The 25498-nt window shown below is 42.6% G+C and overlaps 1 protein-coding gene across 2 annotated transcripts in view; it reads right to left on the bottom strand.

Moving 5' to 3' along the window:
* Positions 1 to 25498, bottom strand: part of BRCA2 (BRCA2 DNA repair associated) — a 480797-nt gene that overhangs the window by 186263 nt on the left and 269036 nt on the right. For both annotated transcript variants that reach the window (XM_078657152.1, XM_078657154.1), the window contains exon 18: positions 9354 to 9524. In XM_078657152.1, the coding sequence (XP_078513278.1) occupies positions 9354 to 9524 (171 nt within the window). The remainder of the gene's footprint in view (positions 1 to 9353; positions 9525 to 25498) is intronic.

The following is a 25498-nucleotide window of genomic DNA, read 5'->3' as shown; positions in this document are numbered from 1 at the left end:
CCAAGGCGAGGTCCCCTCGGCGTGGAAGCAAGCCATGGTCATCCCCCTTATTAAGAAGCCCGGTTTGGCGCCTGAGGTCTTGGCCAATTATAGGCCGATTTCTCTTCTTCCGGCTCTGGCCAAGACCCTGGAGAAGCACGTTCATAGCGTGCTCTCCAATTTCTTGGAAGCCAACGACCTGCTTCACTCCACTCAATCGGGCTTTCGCCCTAATCTGAGTACGGAGACGGCGCTGCTGGAGGTGTCTGAGGCCATCAAGGAGACGCTAGACTTGGGTGGGAGAGCTATGTTGATCATGCTCGATCTGTCGGCGGCCTTTGACACCGTCCCCCATGAGGGTTTGCTCATCAGACTTCATGAGATCGGTCTGAGGGGGACGGTGCTCAGCTGGTTTACATCTTTTTTAGCTGGTCGCCGACAGTCGGTCTGGGTTTCCTCAGCCTCCGCTGAGATGCCGCCATTGGGAGTCGGAGTCCCGCAGGGCTCTGTTTTGAGCCCGACTCTGTTTAATATCTTTATGACCCCTCTGGCGGATCTGGCTGAGTCTTTCGGAGCCCAGATCGTCTCCTATGCGGATGACACCCAGCTGCTCTTCACCTGCCGGAAAGGGGAGGATTTTGACGGAGAGAGTATCCGTGAGTGCCTTGGGGCTGTTTTCAAATGGCTCCAACTGAACTGCCTCAAGTGCAACTCAGATAAATCGGAGGTACTTTTCTTCGGCTGTCAATCCGACCCGGACTGGCAGGTGTGGTGGCCTGCGGACATGTCTCCTCCGAGGCAGTCTTCTCAGTTAGCGAAGAATCTGGGGGTCAAAATTGACAACGGTCTGACCTTAGGATCTCAGATCCTCGCCCTTACAGGCACATGCTCCGGACTTCTCCACATGCTTCGGAAGTTTTTTCCGTTGCTCTCCCAGGACCATAGGAGGATCACGGTGCAGGCCTTGATTGGATCAAGATTGGACTATGCTAACATCTTATATCTTGGCCTGCCCGAATACCTCTTGCAACGGATGCAGGTGGTCCAGAATGCGGCGGCCCGCGCCATCTTTGGTCTGCATAGGCGAGCTCATGTCTCGGCCCTATTGCAGTCGCTTCACTGGCTGCCTATCGGACAGCGGATAGTTTTTAAAACCTTGACCCTTGCGCATAAGGCCTTCTACTCCACCGGGGCCAAATACTTGCAGAGGAGGCTAAAGCAATATCGCCCCTCTAGATCGCTGAGGTCAGAATCGAAGCGTCTTGCCATTGTTCCCCGGGTGAGGAGGGCCCGCCTGGGAGGCCGCTCTTTTATGCTCCGGGCCCCTCAGCTTTGGAATTCTCTGCCCCTCTCGCTGCGCAGTAATGCAAACCTACTATCCTTTAGGAAGGGCCTAAAAACCTGGCATTTTGCCTCTTAGATTTTATTCCTTTTGTTTTCCTTTCTTCTTTTACTTGTTGTGTTTGCTCTATAGGATGTTAATAAAGCGCCGGGACACTCTTCTGAGTAGCCGTGCGCTATAGAAGCCATATAATAACATAACATAACATAACATAACATAACATAACAGGACCTAGTTGGCCATTTGATTTATTATGAAAAGACTGCTTAAAATGTAAACTACTTGACAAAGACTCAACAACACCTTCAATGTAAAAGTTTAAAAAAATCAGAAAGAGTACAAAGGAAAGCGATTTATTTCCTACAAGACAACTGGACATAAGGAGTCGAGAGTTATGGCGATTAACTCGAGGTTTATTCAACAGAAGAGCCCACAACCGGTCTCCAACAAGTAGGATCCTGGAATACCCGCCACCCCTTGAAAACATTTCATGCACCACTGTCATGGTGCAATGAACTCCTCAACTGCTCCTGAGAATGCAATACAAATATAACAGTTTCCTATTCAAAAGATTTAAAGGCTGAGATTTTTTGATATAAGGATGGGGTGTTTTGATTAGATTGACAATTCGTAAGGTTTTTCACCACTTACAGCAACTTCTTGGGAGACAATGTGACTCCTCACTTCAGAATACTCCTAATTCCTTTAAGACCTGGTTAATAATGAATGCTCAATTTAATTAGTAGCAGATAAGGACGGGGCTTGAGAGCAGTAGATTTAAAAACACCACCCCAGTTCAGACATGGCCACATGCAATTCAGCCTTGACCCTGTGCCCCATGGGAACAGTCCAGCCCGAACTGCCAAGCCATGTCTTTCCTGGACCGGAATCAAGCATCCTAGTACCGGTTTCTGGCTATCATCCATCTTCAGCCAGGATAGCTTGACTCCAGTGGTGTGGAGAGCATGGGACTCACGTCTGAGCATACCCATCCCACTCGGGGTGACAAATGCAAAACCAACAGTTGATGGACAGAATGCAGAACAATGTCATACATTCACCCCAGTACAGCGATCTGGGCCTAAATCCATCGTTTTTTTGCACTCCACCCCACCCCAGTTCAGACATGGCCATATGCAAATCAGCCTTGACCCTGTGCCCCATGGGAACAGTCCAGCCCGAACTGCCAAGCCATGTCTTTCCTGGACCGGAATCAAGCATCCTAGGACCGGTTTCTGGCTATCAGCCGTCTTCAGCCAGGATAGCTTGACTCCAGTGGTGTGGAGAGCATGGGACTCACGTTGGAGCATACCCATCCCACTCGGGGTGACAAATGTAAAACCAACAGTTGATGGACAGAATGCAGAACAATGTCATACATTCACCCCAGTACAGAGATCTGGGCCTAAATCCATCGTTTTTCATGGTATCTGCTCTTAACCGAAACAATAGTCCTTTTTCCCATCAATTAATGTTCTTCAAAAGATAACCTGATGGCAATTTGGGTGAAAATTTCTCAATTGACATATACCTTTCAACTGACTGTTTGCCATCTCTTCAGCCTGTCTTAACATGTTATACTTTTCATATAGCATCCCCTGAAGTGATTTTTTATTTACACTGCCCAATTCGCTAGGGTTAAAAAAGAGGTGCTCAAGATTTACACTAGACAGGCTTTCTCGTACAGCCGAGAGCCAAGGTATATCCAACCCCTTGAATTAAGACAGTCGGAAATAATTTTTTGTGTTAGTGTTGCCGCAGGATTCTGCCATACTTTGAGCCAAAAAATGGCTGGCCGGGCTCTGATGAAATCTTCTATGTATGTCAAATTCAACTCCCCGTGACAAACATACTTAGGGGCAGTAATCGGGACTCCTAGCAATTTTCTACAGAATGTATTTTCCTCGGTTTGGATACCTTTCCAACCCTAGTATCCCCAAACCTCTGCCCCATAAGTTGCCACCGGGATACTTTGTACTTTGAAAATTTTGATGATGGATAATACTACCTCAACCTTTCTAGGTTGGAGTAATGACAATACAGAATTAATAGCTTTAGCAAATTTGCCTCTACTATGTGAAACATGGGTGGTCCACAGGCCGTTAGCTGCAAGTACCATGCCCAAATTGGGAAAAGTGCCGGTACTTTGTAGACGTTAGTTTCCTATGGTAAATGATGTAATAGAGTGCTTCTTTGTGCCACAAGCCATTAAAAAGATTCATTAAATGTTGTGCAAAGGTCTAAAATAGCCTTAAAATCAACAAAACCCTTTATTAAAGTACGTAGTGCATTTGGTGTGCGGCCCATTAAGACCGCATCGTCTGCATATAATAGGGCGTGGAGAGTGCTGCCATCAATCCTAGAGACATCATTTGTAAGCTTAGCCAGAGAGTTATGCAATTCATTAATGTATAAAATAAATAGCACAGGGGCCAATACGCACCCCTGCCTGACTCCTCTGCCGATATTGATGTCCTCAGTCACCTCCCCGTTTTTACCAATACGCACCCGTGCCTTTAGGTCCCTATGTAAATACGCTAAAAAATGAACTAAAACTTCGTCCAACCCGTATTTTAAAAGAATAGACCAAAGATGTGACCTGTTTACGAAATCAAAGGTGGACGTTAAGTCCATAAATGCCAAATAATTAGGGGATTTCTGTGCCACACTATATTTACCAATGATTAAATTGAGGTTTAGGCACTGTTCAACAGTGCCGCCTGTACTTCTAAAATTTAGTTGGCAGGAATTTAAAATATGTTTCTCCTCAGCCCAAGTCCTGATTTTGTTAAACAGGATTCTCACTAGAATTTTTAAGGTATTGTCAATCAGGGAGATTGGTCTGTAGCAGCTAGGGTTGGAGCGAACACCTTTTTTAAAAATAGGGACTATAATACTAGTAGACCATGTGCAGGGAACTGAAACTGCAATTACATTGTTAAAAACATTTAATAAAAGGGGTGCCCAAAATTTTGGTTCGTGCTTTATGAGATCTATTGGTAGCCTATCAGGCCCCGGTGCCTTATTAACCAGACTCTGCTGTATGGCTTCCTCAACTTCGGATACAGTTATCTCAATCTTAGCAGGTCTTTGGTAATTGTATGGGTCTTCAATCCCTGTTGTGGTTTCGCAAATCTTAAAGAAATGGGATACCCATACTTCGCTAGAGATTGTACAACTTATCGAGGTCAGTGTGAGGCCCGCTGATGTCATATCCTTCACTGCTTGCCAAAAACCCATCCCATTATTAAGTTTAGCAGCGCATGCAAAGTTGTCCCATCTCTCTTTTAAAACGTCTTTCCTTTGTTTTATAATGGACTTATATTGGTGCCTTAATAGTTATACGGGTTTGATCCATAGGCTTTGTTGACATGGCCTTGCGAAGAGCTCTATTGGCTCTAGAGAATGCGCCATCAAACCAACGTGGGCCCTGATTGGGCTCAGTTATTGGTTTGGTTAGCAAAGATTTGATACACCCACACAGTTGGGCAACTGCATCAACTACCTCATGGGTATGATCACCTGGAGTCAGAAATCTGTCAATAAGTATTCAATATGTTTTAACCATTCTAAGGAAAAGGTCGTAACTAATAACACCTCTCCAGACCACTCTTAAATTATCAGTTGCGGGCACTAAATTGTTAGCCCCATATTCTTTCTCAAAGTTTGCAACTCTTAGGGTAGTAGCAATAGGATTGTGATCACCTAAAAACGTCTGTATTACTTCAGCTTTTACTAGGAAATCTACCAATAAGGGGGAAATGAACACGTAATCAATTATGGAGGCCCTATGTATGTTGGTACAGTTATTCGTTTTTTTCAGGGGTACTGCCGCAATTTGCATTACGTTCACTAAGGGGCCGATTATGATCGCGGTTTTCCTGCATCCTCCGGGCCGGCGGAAGCCACCGCCGGCCCGGAGGATGCGGGAAAACCGCTGCGGAGCCTCCAAAGACCCACCGCCAAATTAGGATGTCTGGTGGGTCTTGAATTCCGTCCGCAGCTTTTCAGCACCAATATGGCTGGCGGTGTCTAACAGACACCGCCAGCCATATTAGGATGGAGGGAATCACATGCTTTTCCGCAGCGGCTTTTCCGCCGTGGAAAAGCATACGGACATTCACTTTGGGGGCCTGTTGCGGGCCCCCTGGGTGAAGGGGGGGTGGTGGGTGCACATTGGGGGTACCTATGGTACCCCCCTGCCTTTGCGTGCACGAAGCGGCAGGCATCGCGCGGTGCCTGCCGCTTTGTGCATGCAAATGCACTGCTTTCATTTTTTACATTGCGGCGGGTGCTGCTTCAAGCAGCACCCGCCGCAATGTAAAAAATACAGGATGTGACCGCCAGGGTGGCGGTCACATCCTAATTGCCATGGAGGGACCGCCGCTGCCCATGCGGACGGTCCCTCTTACTCAGGGGTGGCGGACGGACGCAAGACCGTCCGCCATCATAATAGGGCCCTAAGTTGGAATTACACAGATGGGCCAGCAGTTCAATCCCCCTATTACATGTACGTTTGTCTGCAAACAGTTCCTTATCTAACATGTCGATATTTGAGATCTTTGTATTAAAGTCACCTCCTACGCATATACCAGCTAATTTGCCTGGAAGCTTTTGCAAATTCAAGATGAAGTTATGACGTTCGGAGTAGTATGAAAATCATTGTTATAGAAATTAATAAAACAAATAGATACACCCCTGGTATAGATCAGCGCCTGGAAATTGTCGTTCTCAGTTGGTAACACTTTGGCACTGCCCTCTGCAGAAATATTAATATTAATCCAAATTGGAAGCCCGCCTGATGGGCGACCCTGCTTGGGGATAGGGGCAGTTTTGTTAAAGCATTCAAACCCTTCTTGGTATAATTCCAGTGTGGCCCATGTTTCTTGCAACATTAAAATGTCACATCTTTTGACTGTTGTTACCCATTCGTCGAAGACAATTTTAGAAGCCAGATCAGCAACGTTCAAGCTCAAGATGGTTAGATTTGGTTCTCTTTCAACAACAGTTAGGTTAGCCATACTCGAAGATGCTGGGCCTGCCAGCGGCAAGGTAATAACATCTAGCCGGGGGGGGGGGGGGGGGGGGGGGGGGGGGGTAAGCAGCCAGATTTGGTTTTCTCTCGACAATAGTTAGGTTAGCCAAACTCGAACATGCAGCGCCTGCCAGCGGCAAAGTAATAACATCTAGCTGGGGGGAGACATCCAGTCAGTCCTGATCATCAAGGCCAGACAGAGTGGAGAACCTATTATATGTGGTCGGCTGGGTTGTCATCCGGGGTGCCCTGTTTAGCTTGTTTGAATCAGGTTTATAAAAATACCCCAGTGGAAGTGAACTGATGAGGGTCGAATGTGCAGTGACTTCCTCTTCCATAGTTAATAACAATCTTTTTACCAGGGGTGGTTTTTTAAAATGAATAACTATACAATCCCCCTTGATATTCTTTTGAGAGTTACCCACCCACCCGACCCTCCGTACCATAATTATATCATTAACATTTTCTGGCCGTAACCCATTATGTTTCCCAACCCAATCTGCACATTTGTTTCTCAATTGCGACCAGGATTCTGTTAGGTCGTTTATAAGCGGGGGAACTCCTGCGAGAACCAGCACATATGGGCAGGCAGCTGGAGGGAAGCTAAGAATGTCCCCTGCTTCCCTCTGCCCGGTCCATACTCAAGGGATTGGGCATCCTGCCACTTTGTTTGTTAGACACAATATGTGAGCTACTCCCTTGGTTTCCCAGATCTGTTCCCGCAACATTGCTTCCTGAAGCTAAGGGGCTAAGTTGTGGATTAGCTAGTATAGAATTTGTTTGCCCTGCGATATGTAATGTGCCAACACTAACAGTAGATTTGGGTATAAAGCATTCCTTAACCTTATAGATGGTCTCACAGGTTTCTGATCGTACATTGGCTGTTGTAACTACCACCTGTGGACCTTGACCAGCAATGGTTAACCCAGCAGGGTTAAGATTTGCCCTGTTCTTTACCAGAGGATTCAACTTATTTGCAAACATTTCCATACTGTCCAAGCGTAGCCAAAGGGCAGAATTTTTCCCCCCGAAAAATACCATTAAAACAATCACCAACAGTATTCATAACAGAGTTAATTATGACACTTCCCAGTCCGTTGTCCTCTGCACAAGCCAAAGTACTGTTAGTTTGTGTGCTCGTGGAACAGGTTATAACCTGATTTGTAATTGTGGTGTTTTTAGGGTTAACATCGCTAACAGTGTAACTAATAGGATTTCCATAACCCTGAATCCATGTACTCATAGCATTTCTGGAGTGAGTTGTACGGGGAGGTTGTTTCCTCTTCGAGGCGGTCGGGTTATTCACTTTCCTTTTCCTTTTTGCCCCGTTCGTAGTTTCAGCTGGTAAATCAGTCCCGTTCTAACTACCGTTACCAGATCCCACGTTAAATTGCTTGCTATGGTTATTGAGGCTATTTGATGGCTGGGTACAGAAAAGTGTAGACTGTGAGTTTGATTCAAGGGCGTGACCAGTAGTCTCTTCTGTGGTTTCCCCAGTACATAAACAGCATTGTTGAGGCACTAAACCTAATGACAGTCGCCTTTCAGTTAGTTCGATTTCATTTGCGACTATACTAACTGCCCTCTCCAACATGCTGTCTATGCTTGTCGTGGTGTGGTGGGGCAAGCAGCCCCTATGCGTTTGCTCATGTCTATGGATTCTAGAATGCCTTGAGTCTTGAACAGAAATAGCGGATTTTGGCTCACCTTAATTTCTGTTGGGTCTTGAATCAACAAGGGGTGGCCCAGCCTGGCCTCCTCCGGGCTTCGACAGGTGCGGACGGGCCCGCCCTAGGACCGGGCTTCGCACGGGCACGCCCACACCCGTCGCGTGCTTGCCCTGCAACCCGCAAGGCCTTCTGGGGCTTGTAGGTTACCGTCTGGCCGTTCCCCTCACTGCGGTGCAGTGCAGCGCGGTGATGTGGCTGACCCCAGGGAGTGCAGGTAGGTGCTGTGTCAGAGGGTTAATGGCAGCCGTTCCCCTCACGTCAGGCAATGTAGAATTCGGCGCGACACATACTTTCATGAACAACACATTTTTTGAAAAAATGCGACATTTAGGCTATCTTCTCGTTCCCCTCTAGAGGAATCCTCAAACTCTATGTACATTTATAATCTCCACCATGTGGGAGGAAAGGACGCACATAAGATCTGGATAACCTTTTGCAGAAAAGAAGTTATGAAAGCTTAAGTGCAAACTGCCTCAAACATCAAAAAAGGGCTCAAGTCTTTGGGTGAAAAACCTCAGCGCTTATTGGGCTAGGATACTCGAACATAGGGACTATCAAGTACATTACCCTCAATTTCTACTAACTGCTTTGGACTGTTTGGGAACCATAATTTGGCAAATGATAAATTCTATGAACATGCATCACAGTCCAATACAGGTAAACCAGTTGTCGACATCACAGAAAATTAATAATTGTAAGTCACCTATAAGTCAAAAGCCAAAACACTGCATAACTAAAGTGAGGTCCAAGCAATATATTACTCATCTGTGTTATAACCAAACTGTTATACTTAAAAGAAGAGACATCATCTTTAGCAGCGTTTGATTCCTAAAGGCAACAAACGTTTCGAAATAGCCTAAGAACTGAAAAGCACCCCGTTTATAAAGTGATAGGTGAATAATTTTCCTGATTCCTCTACAGCTGCTGTATTCTTGAAAGCACAGGAGAATCATTGGATGTGTGAATGATTCTATGATGCTAGAATAAAAGTTGGCACCATGCTTGAAGAAGTTGTGGCCTTCCTCTAGGAAACACATATCCAAATAAAAACAATCATAAGAAACCACAAAACAAGAAATTAGTAAACATTTTTTAGTGCAACAGTTAGGCTGGATGGTGTCATCTTCAACTGTAGGGCTAGAAGGTCTGAGCTACATTTATGGATTGTTGATGTATCCTATTGAAAGGAAGAATTGGGTTTCATGCCTATTGTTACTTATATTTTATAATTGTTTCTCGTTCAATGTATATAGATGTTTGTCTTTACCTGTATTTCAATTGTAGGAGCACCCTTTCAGGTGTTAAGCAACAACTAGCAAATTTCTCTGGAAAAGACACTTCCATGGCTGCCAGTTTCCATACAATCCATCTATAGTGGTTATTTGCCCAGGCTTCACTAATCAATTTTGGATCCACTCCCGGTGTGTCACACAGTGCCCTGCAGGGGAAAACGGAAATATCACGGAATTATTGTTACTTAGATGTAGAGGAACAATCTCATACACTCCAAATCAATAGGCCAGTTACTCACTGGATAATCCTGAACATATGTTGAAAAGTCATCCAATATAATAATCAGACTCCGGAGGAAATTTCTTGCATCAACGTATGCAAATAGATGTGCCACATATTACCACTATCACTATTAGGCATCAAATTATTCACCCGTAGTAGAGTTTATCACAGCAAATCTCCTACTTCTTCAACCCCACTAGGAAAATTTCACACCTTCCTCCACACCCTAGTACGTATTTATTGGTCATATTTTTGAATTGTCCCTTACCCTGCATAACTATATATATATATATATATATATATATTACCTACTGGCGGTCGCCAGTAGGTATATATAGTTAGGATTTTTTCTCTATGGGATTTTTGAAAATTCTATGTCTAATAACTTTGGCGTTTGTGGACGGAATTGGCTGAAATTTTCAGGCAAATGGCACATTTTGTTTCTGAGCAGCCCTTGAAAATTTGGGGGGGGGGTTCGTCAAGGGGGGGCCGAGAAAAAAGGGGGGTCCCAAAACGTGTTTTTAACATTGAGTTTTCCATAGGGCGGTTGGCCTCACTTTTAGCCCGAACGGCTGAATGGATTTGCACGAAACTTGGCAAAATTGTAGGGACTGGTAGCCCGATGTGCCTTTTGTAGGTCTCAATATATGTGCTCCAGTGGATTTTGAGAAATTAACGTTTAAAAAAAGATATATATCTGTAACAGCGGACCTGGCAGCGTCCCAGGACGCGTACTTTACGCGCAACGGAGCTTTGTGAAGCGAAGCTGATTGGTTCTCCGGCGTCTGTCAACATTCCAAAAAGTCCGTAGCGGCCGCCATCTTGTCTCTCGGTAGGATCGAGAGACAAGAGGAGGTCAAAACAAAGGGGGAAATAACTATAAGGGGGCATAGTAGATCCTCGCTGACCCCCTAGGTTTGATGTGGAGGTTTTAAAAGGGCCCCGCGGGGCAAAAAAAAAAAAATAATAATAATAAATCGAACGGCTGAATGGATTTGCACGAAACTTGGCAAAATATTAGGGACTGGTAGCCCGATGTGCCTTTGCTAGGTCTCAATATATGTGCTCCAGTGGATTTTGAGAAATTAACGTTCAAAAAAAGATATATATCTGTAACAGCGCTCCGCTTCGCGTAACGGAGGTTTGCGAAGCTGATTGGTCATTCTGTCACTGGGCTATAGTTGGGCTACATCTGGCTGATATTTGGGCTACATTTGTTTTTTTGTGTGTCTGGCGGCCATCTTTGGGCTACATTGGGCTACATTGGGCTTCATTGGGCTACATTGGGCTACATTTGGGCTCCAACATATATATAGGCCAATGTAGCCCAATATATATTTTTTAAAGTTAATTTTCGTAAAAACCACTGGAGCATATATCTTGAGACATAGCAAAGGCACATCGGGCTACCAGTCCCTACAATTTTGCCAAGTTTCGTGGAAATCCATTCAGCCGTTCGAGCTAAAAGTGAGTCCAACCGCCCTATGGAAATGAAGGAAATGAATGGGTAATTTGTAATTAGCAAATAGCTAATCGCAAACTAGGAATGGTAAAGAATCGCTATTTATTCCTTAAAGTTCGCTATTTAGGAAATGCAAAAAACTTTGATGATACATATGGCGGTTCATCTCTAACAAGATAAGAAGCATAGGGATACATTTATGATGACTGGCGCATCACCAGGGATGTGTTAGTCATTCTGTGCCGCTGTTCCGTCACCTATGGTGTGCTGCATTTACAATGCGGCGCATCATGGGGCAAAAACAGCACAGATGCGTGATGTATCTGTGCCGTAAAGGTGGCGCATTGCTGGAGTTGTATCGCAAGTGTGATGAAGCTCCAGCAAGGGTCGGGGGTGCCCCTGTCGCAGGGTTTCTGTTCTCACACAGAACTGTGGACAGAGGATTGGAACCTCGGCGAATTAGGGTGTCCCAAAACTCACGTTAGTAATCAAAAACTCCTTAGCAAGCTAGGTACAGTGTCACATTGGATATAACAAACTCTCAATGTTTAGACAATCCAGAATATGAACTTATAGTACCTCAGGATACGTGGAACTCATGAACAGTCGGTCGTTATATATTTCTTAGAAACCAGAACATGGAGTTAAGAAGAACACATGTGTATTTGAAATGTTTATTTACTAATGCCGTCTTCTCAGGCGTAGTATCTTAGATAATACAAGTACACATATTATCAGTAGCAAAATTACCAGCATAGTTACTAGTACATAAAAAGCGAATGGTGATAGTATGTTAACATGCTGTAAATGAATAAGAGTTAGCAACACTTATAAGCAGCCGCGGGCCGTGGAGGGAGTTACGGTGAGGCAGGGAGGCGGGGAGGGGGAGAAGCAGGGTGGAGAATACAAGTACACATATTATCAGTAGCAAAATTACCAGCATAGTTACTAGTACATAAAAAGCGAATGGTGACAGTATGTTAACATGCTGTAAATGAATAAGAGTTAGCAACACTTATAAGCAGCCGCGGGCCGTGGAGGGAGTTACGGTGGGGCAGGGAGGCGGGGAGGGGGAGGGGCAAGGTAGAGAGGGCTCCACCCTGCTTCTCCCCCTCCCCGCCTCCCTGCCTCACCGTAACTCCCTCCACGGCCCGCGGCTGCTTATATCTCACCCTCCCTAATACACATATTATATTATTTGCTAAGAAGGTCTCTTTGTGTTGGTTTAGGGCGTGCCCATACTTTAGTGTCTTAGATTTGAAGGAATCACATCAGCATACACCAGCTCTCTCTTCATGTGAACCGCATCAACTGTTGTGTATGTGTGTTCGGCAAAGCAATATAAAACCCGCCTCATGCCCAGAATTGGCAGAAGTTGCACTTATGTTATGAGTATGAAGTCGTGGAGATCAGACCTCATAACAATTCTGTATCGTGTTGTTCTTGAAACTTTAGCACTCGCTGTACAGATATAGTTTAACAAGCAAAGCAGATAGTAGAGCAATAACATATTATTCTCATGTAAACCACGATGAACTACTAGGTGGAAAGCTAAAGCAACAACTAAGTGTCGTGTGCAGAAGTTGCAAAAAAGGAAAAATGGCGTTTAAACCGGTAATGAGCCCATGCTAACTTAACACGGTGTAAAGATATCCAGGACCTAGATGACACCTCCCCATGATCCGGAAACGAACTGAATAAGATAATAGAAGTGCCATCTCATGAGAGCAGATTGCAAGTTTATATGTGGACGGTCCGCAAGGTAAAGCATTAAAAACGAGGAAAATTTAATGCTAAAGAAAAATAAAACAGCCAAGTACTTTATCGAGTCTTAAGCCAATAGGCAAGGTAAATAATAAAAACTTGACAAATAAGTCAATGAATTGTCAATGAAATGCTAGTACTCAGCATATCAAACATGAAAAAGGTCTATGACATAACTGTGTATGCAAAATAAGCTGCAACAGCCTCCAATAGGAAGTCACCGTCTTCATCCGAAAACAGTTCAGCCATCCAATTTAAAAGCGGAAAAGAACATACGTGCTCTCCCAGCACCGGATCCTCTATCACCATCAGAGGACAGCTCGGTGGGTTTTCAAGAAAGCTCTGTTCCAAGAAAGACTGTGCTGCCGCCAGTAAATTCCAGGGACCAAGTAGTCCATGCATCAATGCCACAGCCATAATCCTTTCGCCAGGACAAACCAACTCGTGAGTAATGATAGGAGTCATCAGATGATTAAAGTCGACGTCAGGAGAAACCGGTCCGCAGAGACACAAATCAATGGCCCAATCGAAATCACAGGTCAGGCAGTGAAATACAGGCTGGACACAGGTGAAGTAGGAGAATCGAAAAGATAATCCATATGCCGTGCTTAATATCGCCAACGGCATTGTGCCATAATATTCTAGCATGCGATTGCGGAACAGTGTCAGCAGCTGCAGGGTGGGAGGTTGCATAGGAGGGACATCCATATTTAAAAATGTAAAAAAGCACAAGAGCGTCCGCTGGTAATGCAAGTAAAAATGCCAATCCACGAACCAGTGGAGAAAATAGAATGAAAGGAAGCAGGGATGACTCCAAAGATTTTCTCAAATGAAGTCACGAGACCACTGGTAACAACTTTAAAAAAGTGCGCCAGGGTCTTTGTGGAGGATGCGTTAAAGATAGTCGGAACCATCTTGCTGAAATTGAAAGGCAAATCTGAATTGAAAAGGGTCTGCACCTCTGTACGGGTGTTCGCTATGTGAAGCACGAAAGTTTCACGGGCCGAACTCAAGGCCACCTCTCTCTGAGACAAAAGAGCTCTTATTCTTGCCATGCCGTTGAAATCTGTCCCAAGGTTGGTATTTGTGGCCAGATTGAAAACTCCCTATGTTCATGTGTGGGAGGAAATAGAACATTTCTGCAGCAAATAACCCGTTCACTTACTGTTACGATAAAAGGAATACTTTTAATTAACTCAGAACAATCTTCATTATTGAGCATCAAATAACTACCATTTTCCAACAACTTGAACGTGGGGATGATTGCAGGAACTGGCGTGCCTTGCAACACGCAAGCCATATTTGGTCGGTGTTTGTTGCATGAACCGTGTAACTGTATGTGCCTACACATTAGTGAATGATCTGGCGTCTCAGTGCATTCCTCTCCATTCAGATAAACTTCTTGATCATCTTTGAAACATCTGTATGTGTATGGAAGCGATTAGACCTCATGAAGAAAAGCACTACCTAAAGGTTCATAACGACCTATTGGTATATATTTCATACAATTTGAAAACTTATATAAAGCAAAAGGCAGCGTTATTAAACCGTGGATAAGGCACGTTGCCAAAAAACCCGCAATCCTCTGCTGATGATGTCACTGAGCATGTCATGAATGATGTAATATGTGACATCATCAGCAGTGGATTACGGGTAATAGTATCTCTAGTTTACTCCCCTATAGCTGTCTTTCTTTTAACATAAGTGTCTGTTTCCTTCCCTTATACTTACTGTTTTTGGTTCGCTTCTGGTTCGCGTACCGGCGAGCGAACTGGGAAGCGAACTAAGAGAAATAGAGGTTGGCACAGTTCCAAATATTGTACCAATTTTTTAATAACGGGGAGGTAGTTCTGAAAAGAACTTTTTTTTTTATTGTTTTTGTTGTTTTATATTTTTTTTATTATTTTTCGGAACATTTTTTTACTTTTTTTGAATTTTTCTGAACAGTTTTATATTTTTTTGGGTTTTTCTTGGAGGGGGCAATGAAAACGATTCATTGTAAAGGGCTCAACAGGAGCAACAAAACAAAAAAATAAGTATTTATTATTTTGGGCGTTTCGTACAAACTTGCATATGATAGTCAATAGCTCTGTTGATCAGAGTGATGCTTCTTTCTCCGTAGCAAATGAATCCATCGCAAAATACGCAGATGTGTTTTACTTCACCAAATCTCATTTGTATATTTGGCACCATCTCCCTGCCCTCTGGTCCCGTTACTTCCGGTACAACAGATCTTCTGGCCATAATAGGGAGATTATCTAGGTCGTTCCGAAACTGTGCAGCACTGTAGTTGTTAGGATGCCACCTAGTCATATGGCGATGCATTGTGTAGTTTCCGAAGCTGTATTTTTTGTCGGTCCCTCTGGACAGTCTATCTTGACATATAAGGCAAGTTACGTATCTTGCATTTACTTTTTTCTGACCTTTGGGAATTTTAAAAAATTGCCAAATGAAGTTTTCTTTCCGGTGAGATGTCCTGGGCTGCTCAGGCAAAAACTGCCTCTCTTCGTGCTCGTCGTCCTGTTCCTCTTCTTCCTCTTCTTGTTGAATTATAACTTGAGCAGGTGGTCCACTCTTCCTTGGATGTGGTGGAGGTGGTGGGGAAGCACCAGCTGAAGCTACTAAAGAAGCCATTGCTCAGTGATCACAAAGGGTCTTTCTCTCACAATGATGAAAGTCAGAGTGAGGAAAGAAGGAGGGATTTTCATCATTTGGGAAAAACAAGAGTTCTCAACCAATCAAAAGTGTTCATTTTAGATTATATGACCTAGTCTTACATCATTAGGAAACCAAAAGTGAAATGAACCAATGAAAAGTGTTATTACCAAGTCACATGACTTGCTGGGTTTACGTTAAGCGCTTTGCAGGGCCTCCCGGTTTGCTTCCAGAAACCTGCGCTTTGCGACTCGCTTCGCGTACCAGTTCGCTAACGTAGCACGTCATATGACGTATCACGCGAGAACGTGAAACGTCATGCGGACGGGAGGCGTCACGATGTTGTTTTCTAACGCGGCACTTGCGGTAAAGAAACGTTTACCGGCTCGCGGTCTATTTCGCGGCATCAAGGTCAGCTAACGGGAAGCTTCCCGATTCGCGAAGCGGGAACGAAGAAAAAAAAATATTAAAAAAAAAAATTATTCATAAACATATAAAATATATTTTTGGATTTAAATAAGAATACATTTTACAGCTACAGATATTAGCTGTTAAAAAACCAATGAAATTCACAGAAAAAACCATAGGTTATAGACCATATATAGTTAGGAATTAGCATTTACAAAACCTTGAAAATTCACTGAAAAAACCATAGGTTATAGACCATATATAGTTAGGAATTAGCATTTAGAAAACCTTATTTTACTCACACAAAACCATTGAAATTCCATATATAGTTAGTTGCACTAACTATATATCGCGCACCCGCAATCCACTGCTGATGATGTCACATATTACATCATTCATGACATGGTCAGTGACATCACTGATGACATCACTGATGACATCTCAAATGACATCACTGATGACATCATCTAGTGTCTGTGTGTTTTTGTAAAGTTTAAATACGTTTTACATATTGAAGAATGAGTGGATGTATGGAAGACTGAGTGTGTGTGTGGCTGGCTGGGAGGTGTGTGACTCTGTGCATATCAATGTGTACTTGTATCAGTGATTGTATAAGAGAGTAAGTATGTGTTAGTATATGTGTGAAAAGTATGGTGTTCTGTGTTTAACTATAGATGAGGAAATCGAAGTGTGATTGATTCTTCACAGGACTGACTAGGTGTATGAGTGCATATGATAGTGTTCTAATAATAACTGACTGTATGTATGAGTAATTGTATGGGTGAATGAGTGAATGTGTGTGTAGACGTACGAATCAGTGAGTGCGTATGTAGTAACTGGTATTGGTGTGTCATGATGTCATCAGTGATGTCATTTGAGATGTCATCAGTGATGTCATTTCAGATGTCATTAGTGATGTCATCAGTGATGTCACTGAAGTATGGTGTTCTGTGTTTAACTGTATAGATGAAGAAATGGAAGTGTGATTGATTCTTTACAGGACTGACTTGGTGTGTGAGTAACTCCATGGATGAGTGGCAGTGTGTGACTGTCTGCATAGGTGTATGAGTGCATATGATAGTGTTGTAATAATGAGTGACTGTATGTATGAGTGATTGTATGGGTGAATGAGTGAATGTGTGTGTAGACGTAGGAATCAGTGAGTGCGTATGTAGTAACTGGTATTGGTGTGTCATGATGTCATCAGTGATGTCATTTGAGATGTCATCAGTGATGTCATCAGTGATGTCATTTGAGATGTCATCAGTGATGTCACTGACCATGTCATGAATGATGTAATATGTGACATCATCAGCAGTGGATTGCGGGTGCGCGATATATAGTTAGTGCAACTAACTATATATGGAATTTCAATGGTTTTGTGTGAGTAAAATAAGGTTTTCTAAATGCTAATTCCTAACTATATATGGTCTATAACCTATGGTTTTTTCAGTGAATTTTCAAGGTTTTGTAAATGCTAATTCCTAACTATATATGGTCTATAACCTATGGTTTTTTCTGTGAATATATATATATATATATATATATATATATATATATATATATATATATTCATTGAACAAACCTTAGGTTTCACACACATTATATACAGCAAATCTCCTACTTCTTCAACCCCACTAGGAAAATTTCACACCTTCCTCCACACCCTAGTACCTATTTATTGGTCATATTTTTGAATTGTCCCTTACCCTGCAATACATATATATTTATATGTTGGAAACGTGAGCACAGGACTCCCGTGATGATTTCAGTGCACCAAACCACCCGCAGCCTACTATAGGCAGATAAGGATGCATACATTTCCAAAAGACACTCGACTTTACCAAAAGTGGAAATTTATACTGCACCAAAACGGAGTACAAGTCCCAAGAATCTTGGTATGATGAAGCACAATACACGCCCACCAAGGGACCTGTACTAATGAGCGTATCCGGTTAATATGGTGCAAACACGAGTGCTTTTTTGGATGCAAAGCCCCTGACGACGGGTGAAATTCCCAGAAACGCGTTGGGCTTAAGAATTGTCAGGTGGGGAGGCGCACTGCACGTGAAGCCCAGAGGGGAGGAGGACTGTCGTGTGCCTTCCGAAATAGCTTCAGGGACTTTGAAAACAAGATTATTGACGGCCGCCCGGTCGTGGGAGAGCACCATCTACCGCAGCAATTAGGAGCTTTGCTGCGGCAGCGTTTTCAAAGAGGTTGGAAACGTGAGCACAGGACTCCCGTGATGAGTCCCAAAGTCACCTGTCTTTCATCAGTGATGTCACTGACCATGTCATGAGTGATGTAATATGTGACGTCATCAGCAGTGCATTGCACGCGCAAGTTATAGTGAGTCCAACTAACTATAACGTGGGAATTTCAATGGTTTTATGCGAGTAAAATTTCCAGCTAACTATAACTGGTGTAAAACCTATGGTTTTTTCAGTGAATTTAATAGGTTTTTTAAATGCTAATTCCTAACTATAACTGGTGTGAAACCTATGGTTTTTTCAGTGAATATATATATACGAATATTATACAAATCCGAGGTGTCTGAGTATCAAACGGACACCGAAGGCAGCTCGGCATTGAGGTGGCAGGCGAATGACGTAGTTGGCTGATTTGGCAAGGGGCTTGGGACATTTGCATCAAAGCAAGAGACATCCAATGAGATTGCCCCATGGAGGAAGTCGCCTCCTTATTGGACGATAAAACACCAATAAATGCCTTTTAAATTCATGAAGTCTACAGCCCATGTCCTAAACCGCACTGATGAAGCGAGAGCAGAAACGCGTCTGCGGAGGGAAACTGCGACCTATGAGTGCACAAGTGAGCGATGTTTTGGCGGGAAACGAAACGGGTTCCATCCCCGTGTGTTGTGCACCCGCCGTGAGTTCTGTGTGCAGGCGTTGATGGAGTTGGAGCGACAATCTTTTTGCCTGCGTGAACCGCCACCAAAAGCAGCGCTGCCGACCTTGCGGTCACGGATTATACAAATCCGAGGTGTCTGAGTATCAAAAGGACACCGAAGGCAGCTCGGCATTGAGGTGGCAGGCGAATGACGTAGTTGGCTGATTTGGCAAGGGGCTTGGGACATTTGCATCAAAGCAAGAGACATCCAATGAGATTGCCCCATGGAGGAAGTCGCCTCCTTATTGGACGATGAAACACCAATAAATGCCTTTCAATTCATGAAGTCTACAGCCCATGTCCTAAACCGCACTGATGAAGCGAGAGCAGAAACGCGTCTGCAGGGGGAAACTGCGACCTATGACTGCACAAGTGAGCGATGTTTTGGCGAGAATCGAAACGGGTTCCATCCCCGTGTGTTGTGCACCCGCCGTGAGTTCTGTGTGCAGGCGTTGATGGAGTTGGAGCGACAATCTTTTTGCCTGCGTGAACCGCCACAAAAGCAGCGCTGCCGACCTTGCGGTCACGGATTATACAAATCCGAGGTGTCTGAGTATCAAACGGACACCGAAGGCAGCTCGGCATTGAGGTGGCAGGCGAATGACGTAGTTGGTTGATTTGGCAAGGGGCTTGGGGCATTTGCATCAAAGCAAGAGACATCCAATGAGATTGCCCCATGGAGGAAGTCGCCTCCTTATTGGACGATGAAACACCAATAAATGCCTTTCAATTCATGAAGTCTACAGCCCATGTCCTAAACCGCACTGATGAAGCGAGAGCAGAAACGCGTCTGCGGAGGGAAACTGCGACCTATGAGTGCACAAGTGAGCGATGTTTTGGCGAGAAACAAAACGGGTTCCATCCCCGTGTGTTGTGCACGCACCGTGAGTTCTGTGTGCAGGCGTTGATGGAGTTGGAGCGAATATATATATATATATATATATATATATATTTTTTTTTTCTTCATACGAGAACCCAGATCCTGCGTTACTCAAAGACTGGGCAGAATATACGGCAGAGTCGGCGAAAGGTATGGTGCGCATGCTTATCAAATACGCATGGAGTGACAGGGAAAAGTGTCTAAAAGAAATAACAGACATAGAAGAACAAATAGCTAAAGAAAAAGACTCCAGAGAAATTGAAGAACTCAGAGATGCCATGAGCAAAAGAATTAAAGACTATGAATTAAGCATCCGGAAGAGAAAGCAATCGAAATTTCTCAGAGATGAGCAGGACTACCTCTCAGGAAGAATCTTAACGTTTGCCAGAAAATTTGATGCCACCAGAAAACGGTTGGCCCAGACTAATGCAACGTTAACAAACGAGGATACCGAGGAGTCTGAAGTTTCGGAAGGGGAACAAACCGAAGGAACTAGAGATACAACATTGGCAACTCAGAGTCCTTTTTTAGACGAGTTCGAGGTCATCAAAGAAACTCGATTACGCCCCCAACAAAAAAACTACCCACCGGCACCCCAACAAAATCAAAGAGGAGGACGCGGAGGGGCAAAAGGGGCAAGAGGAGGTACCCAACAAGCAATGGCATCTCCGTGGGTCACCAGAAGTGGACTGAACCGCAGAAGATAATGGACAAAGAAGATAACAATGTCATAAACCTTTCAAAAAGAAAATTAACGAATGATGAAATTACTATACTTAAGAAAGGCTTAAGCTTCTGCCCAGCCAGTGACTTGGATCCAGTGAAAGTACGGATTGATTTGTTTAAGTACATCAGAAAACTAAAGTTCAAAAAGATTTTCCTACAATCTCCAAAAATTGAAAGGACAGAATCGAGAACTATAGTTCCAATTACGAATCAAAATGATGCACCCACATGTGAAGAACTGGCGGATATACTCCTAAGACCCACACAAGAACTAGTGGCGATGACCATAAATGCAGAGTCGGCAGAACAGACTATCATCACACAAAAAAGAGACCCAAGTATGATGAAAAACAAATCAAAAAAGTTGCCTATTACAAACTATGACGCTATTGATCTTTTTAATGAAGCGGTGCTAGAAGATCTGGACAAAATTTCAACTGGAATGAAAAGAAAAATGAATCAAAAAACATCGAACATATCAAAAAGAGAGTGGGAGGCAATTAGATCACTCAAAGAAGACACAACAATTGAAATAAAACCTTCAGATAAAGGAGGAAATGTTGTTATCTTTGATAGAGACCATTACCTCTCAGAGGCACACAGACAATTAAAAGATAAGGAATGCTACACTCCTATACGAAAAGCTGAGTACAACAAAAGCATTGTAACATTTCATAATATGCTAGATGATTGGCAAAAAGAAGGCATGTTAACTATGGATGAGTACCTTTTTCTAAAATGTGAAGCACCGATCGTACCAACTTTTTACCATCTTCCGAAGGTACACAAACATGCGAAAAGACCTCCAGGACGCCCAATTATGTCCTCCATTGGAAGCCTCCTTGAAAACACTTCCAGATTTATTGATTCATATCTAGCACCCTTCGTAAAAGATCTCCCGTTCTATCTAAAGGACACCCAGGACTTCCTAAGCATCATGGACAATATCACATGGGACTCTGAAATGTTACTAATAACATTGGATGTAGTGAGTTTGTATACCTGCATCAATCACGAGGAGGGTCTTACCGCTATTAAGTGGTTTCTAGACCAAAAACCCAAACATTTTTGTAATCACAGTACCATGATTTTGTCTATGATTAGATTCTGCTTATATAACAATAACTTTTTATTTGATGGCATTATGTATAATCAAAAGAGGGGTACTTCCATGGGTTCATGCTTCTCCCCCAGCTACGCGAACTTGTTCGTAGGCTGGTGGGAGAAGCATGAGGCATGGAAAGATGCCAACAATGAATGGACTGAAAAAATCCTTATGTGGACCAGATACATAGACGACCTGTTCCTTATTTGGCACGGTGATCGTCTATCTGCGGAAAAGTATATTGCCATTTTAAATACCAACAATCTTAACCTGAAATTTACTAGCACTATTAATGCCAAAAGCATTAATTACTTAGATCTGGAAATATTTGTGCATAATAACATCTTACAAACCCGCTTGTACAGAAAACCTACGGCGGGTAATGTAGTACTGCATGCTACCTCATACCACCCTAAAAGCTTGGTAAGAAATGTACCATATGGCGAGTTCCTCCGCCTAAAGAGAAATTGTTCTTTAGAACGAGATTACATGCAGGCGACAAATGAGGCACAGGAGAGGTTTGAGAGAAGGGGGTATAACAGAGACATTCTGAAACAGGCCAGTGTGAAAGCCTCTGGTATAAATAGGAGGGATCTCCTAATACCTAAACCAAAAACAGAGGAACCTGATGAGGTGAGAATGATAACTGAACTCAATACCAAATCAGGAGAAATTGTGAACATTTTCAAAAAACACTGGAATATACTCACAGCTGACAAGATCCTTAAAAAGAATCTGCTGCAAAGACCATTGATTACATACAAAAGATGTCCATCCTTGGCAGATCATCTGGTCCACAGCCATTTCAAAACAATAACCCAACCCATCAAATTACCAAGACCAATAGGCTTCTTTCCTTGTCGAAAATGTAAGGCATGCAAATTTAGCAGTAAAATGTCAGAGTACCCGAATCGCACAGGAGATGAGAAACCCAATATAAAAATCAAACAGTTGCTCAATTGCAACTCTGAATATACCGTTTACTGTCTCACTTGCCCCTGCAAGCTGCGGTATATTGGCAGCACTATAAAACCCGCAAAACTAAGAATCCTAGAACATATGCGGGCAATTACGAATAGGGATAAAACATACCCTGTTGCCCGCCATTTTGCTGAACATCATCAAAGTAACTGGGAGAAACTTAGTTTTTACTGTATCGATCAGGCGCCTAAACTAGAGAGGGGTGGAGACAGAGACAAGTCCCTACGTATCCTTGAGTCAAAGCATATCATCAGTCTTAAAACCATGACTCCGTGGGGACTCAATAATAATGAAGAACTTTGGGTTCACCTATGATCTGTGTACAGAAACTGACATATTCAATAATGGGATGAATATAAGTTAAAATCATCTTAAAAAAATAAGTCTACTTTCTGTTGATTTGCATGTCATGACACAAAAAAAAGTTTGTGCTGCTAGTATAATCGCCCATCCAGGGCTTAATAACTAACATCATGCAAAATAAGAAATTATTCTTCCAAAAAAACTTTGCACATTACCGGTCGAATGTCTATAAGAGACACTGTGAATATAATCTCCAAATGAGGAGGGTATGAAAGAAAACTTTTGGAAGAACAGATTCATTGATTTAATTGAACTTTACTGTGTTAGATAATTATGAAATAATTGATTTACGTTACATGTTTTTAATAAGCACTATGCATTTTATCCTAAGTCACCATTACCAGCCATGTATTTTCACGCAATTTGTACATTACAAGATGGCCTCCATCTACTTGCATGCCTGTAGCCCTTTTTCTATTTTCATGACAATGTTCAACTGGCTAATGGTTTAAAATGGTGACATGTATTTTGCACTAACGTAACACTGACGAAGCCTGCAAAGGTGAAACGCGTCTGTTGGGGTGTGGGGGGTTTGGGGTCAATAAATCTTTAAATCGGATTCCAGTGTGCCAGCCATTCTTTCCGAAATTCGTAAATGTAAGTAGGATTGTGCAGCAATATATATATATATGGCGACTGGTGGGCGTTTGAATGCACAATAAACTCACTGGAACGAGAATCACCGAGTTTGTGGCTTTTTTCGAATTCTCGTCGATCAGCGAAAGCGGATGCCAAGCTGGGCTTCGAGACTAGTGGAATATATATATATATATATATATATATATATATATATATATATATATATATATTACTAGGTAGTTATAGTTAGGACCTATATATATATATATATATATATATATATATATATATATGCTTCGCCACCAACAGTTGTCTTCCATAGACAGAAGATGACGATACGCGGACCCAAGGTTCTTTGTGCCAATCAAAGTGCTTTATTTATGCCCAGCAAGTCCGCCATAACACGTTTCGACCCCCACTCGGGTCTTGATCACATGATGCGTTGCACAAAGAAAAGACGGCATTTAAAGTGCAAGTAACAGGAAATGACGAGATAAAGTGCAAATGCATAAAAAACTGTAGAGTTACTTATAGCAGCATAGAGTTCTCAATAGAATGTGCAAAGTTATATGCATAATGTAAACACTTACAAACAATAAATATATAAATATGTAATTATGTATAAATATATAAATATGCTTACAAAGGTTAAAAAAAGATATTGTTCCTTTTAAAACGCGATGAATGAAAAAAGCACAGTGAATATAATTCATAGGTAATCTGTCATTGACATATATAACGGATACGCTTGAATAAATGAATACATCTTTACCTCGCCTGGAGTGCCCACTTCTTCTCTTGCGATCAGAGATTTGTAATGGATATATATATACACACATATATTTACACACATATATGTACACACACACACACACACACACACACACATATATATATATATATATATATACATATATAGAATTCAACAATCCTGAAGTGTGTGCAACTAGCCGGCAACACAGACACAGACACAGGTACAGACCACAGCAAGGGATCGTATGGTTTTAAAGTGCTTTTATTCCATCGATGGGATCGGCAGCATGACACGTTTCGTCCGGGAAACCCGGACTTGATACATATATATACACACACATACACACACACACAAGATACTTTGTACGTGGTGAAATATCCATACAAACGTTAGACAGCTGAATAATACAACTAAACAAATGGAGATCATGAATAGATTAGAATTAGAAGTGTGAGGTTATTTTAAAAAACACAATTGATCACTTAGTTGGCATTCTATTCTATTCAAACCCATGAGATGTGTTGTTGAATATTTAGCAGAAAAACAAAGTAAGGGACAAAGCACACCCTTTTAAAGGGCCAGTGGTCAAGAGGCTTACACTCAAGATACTCCGACACAGGCCACTGTAGATCATGGAGAGTTGGATGTGAATGGCAGAAGCTCTAGTGTCATCCTTTCTTGTCGTCACTCACCAGTTGGTGGGGACCTTGTTTTTTGCAAACTTGAGGTTTAAAACTTTTAAGTTTGGTCACAACCCCTCTTGTAACAAAAACAACTGCTGGAATATTCCTTTTTTGGTGTTTAATGTTAATCTAGTCGTAGGCTCACGTTATGGCGCAAATATCTGGATATTGGGTCCTATGTGCTAAATCTGTAAATTAAGTGTTGATTTAGAGGTAGGTGTTAACTGCATCTGGGGACAGAACTCCCTTTTCCCCACCTCTGCTCCAACTAGAGGGACCCCCTCAATGTGATTAAGTGATCTTTCTTCAAACTGAAGAACCGTTTAAGTAAAATAACATCAAGACTATAAGAAATCAGAAGCATAAGAAATCACCATTATCAACTGGTAAAACAGGATCATCATATTTTTTGAAGGAATTGGTGTTAGTCACATTGACTAAAAGAATTAGGGCAATTTTGATTTAGTGACCTGGATTTCATGACATTAGGGCTAAGAAAATAACTGTGAGGCTCTATGTTTGGTCGTGCAAGTTAAGTAGCAATAGGCTTAGACCTACTTGCAGTCAGCCCTCCTAAAATGGAAAACAGTTGGTGGGGACTGAATTCTCCTGCGGAAGTGACTGAA

The sequence above is a fragment of the Lissotriton helveticus genome, chromosome 8 (genome assembly GCF_964261635.1).
Source record: "Lissotriton helveticus chromosome 8, aLisHel1.1, whole genome shotgun sequence".
NCBI classification, from domain to species: Eukaryota; Metazoa; Chordata; class Amphibia; order Caudata; family Salamandridae; genus Lissotriton; species Lissotriton helveticus.
This window is presented reverse-complemented; position numbering and strand designations above follow the sequence as displayed.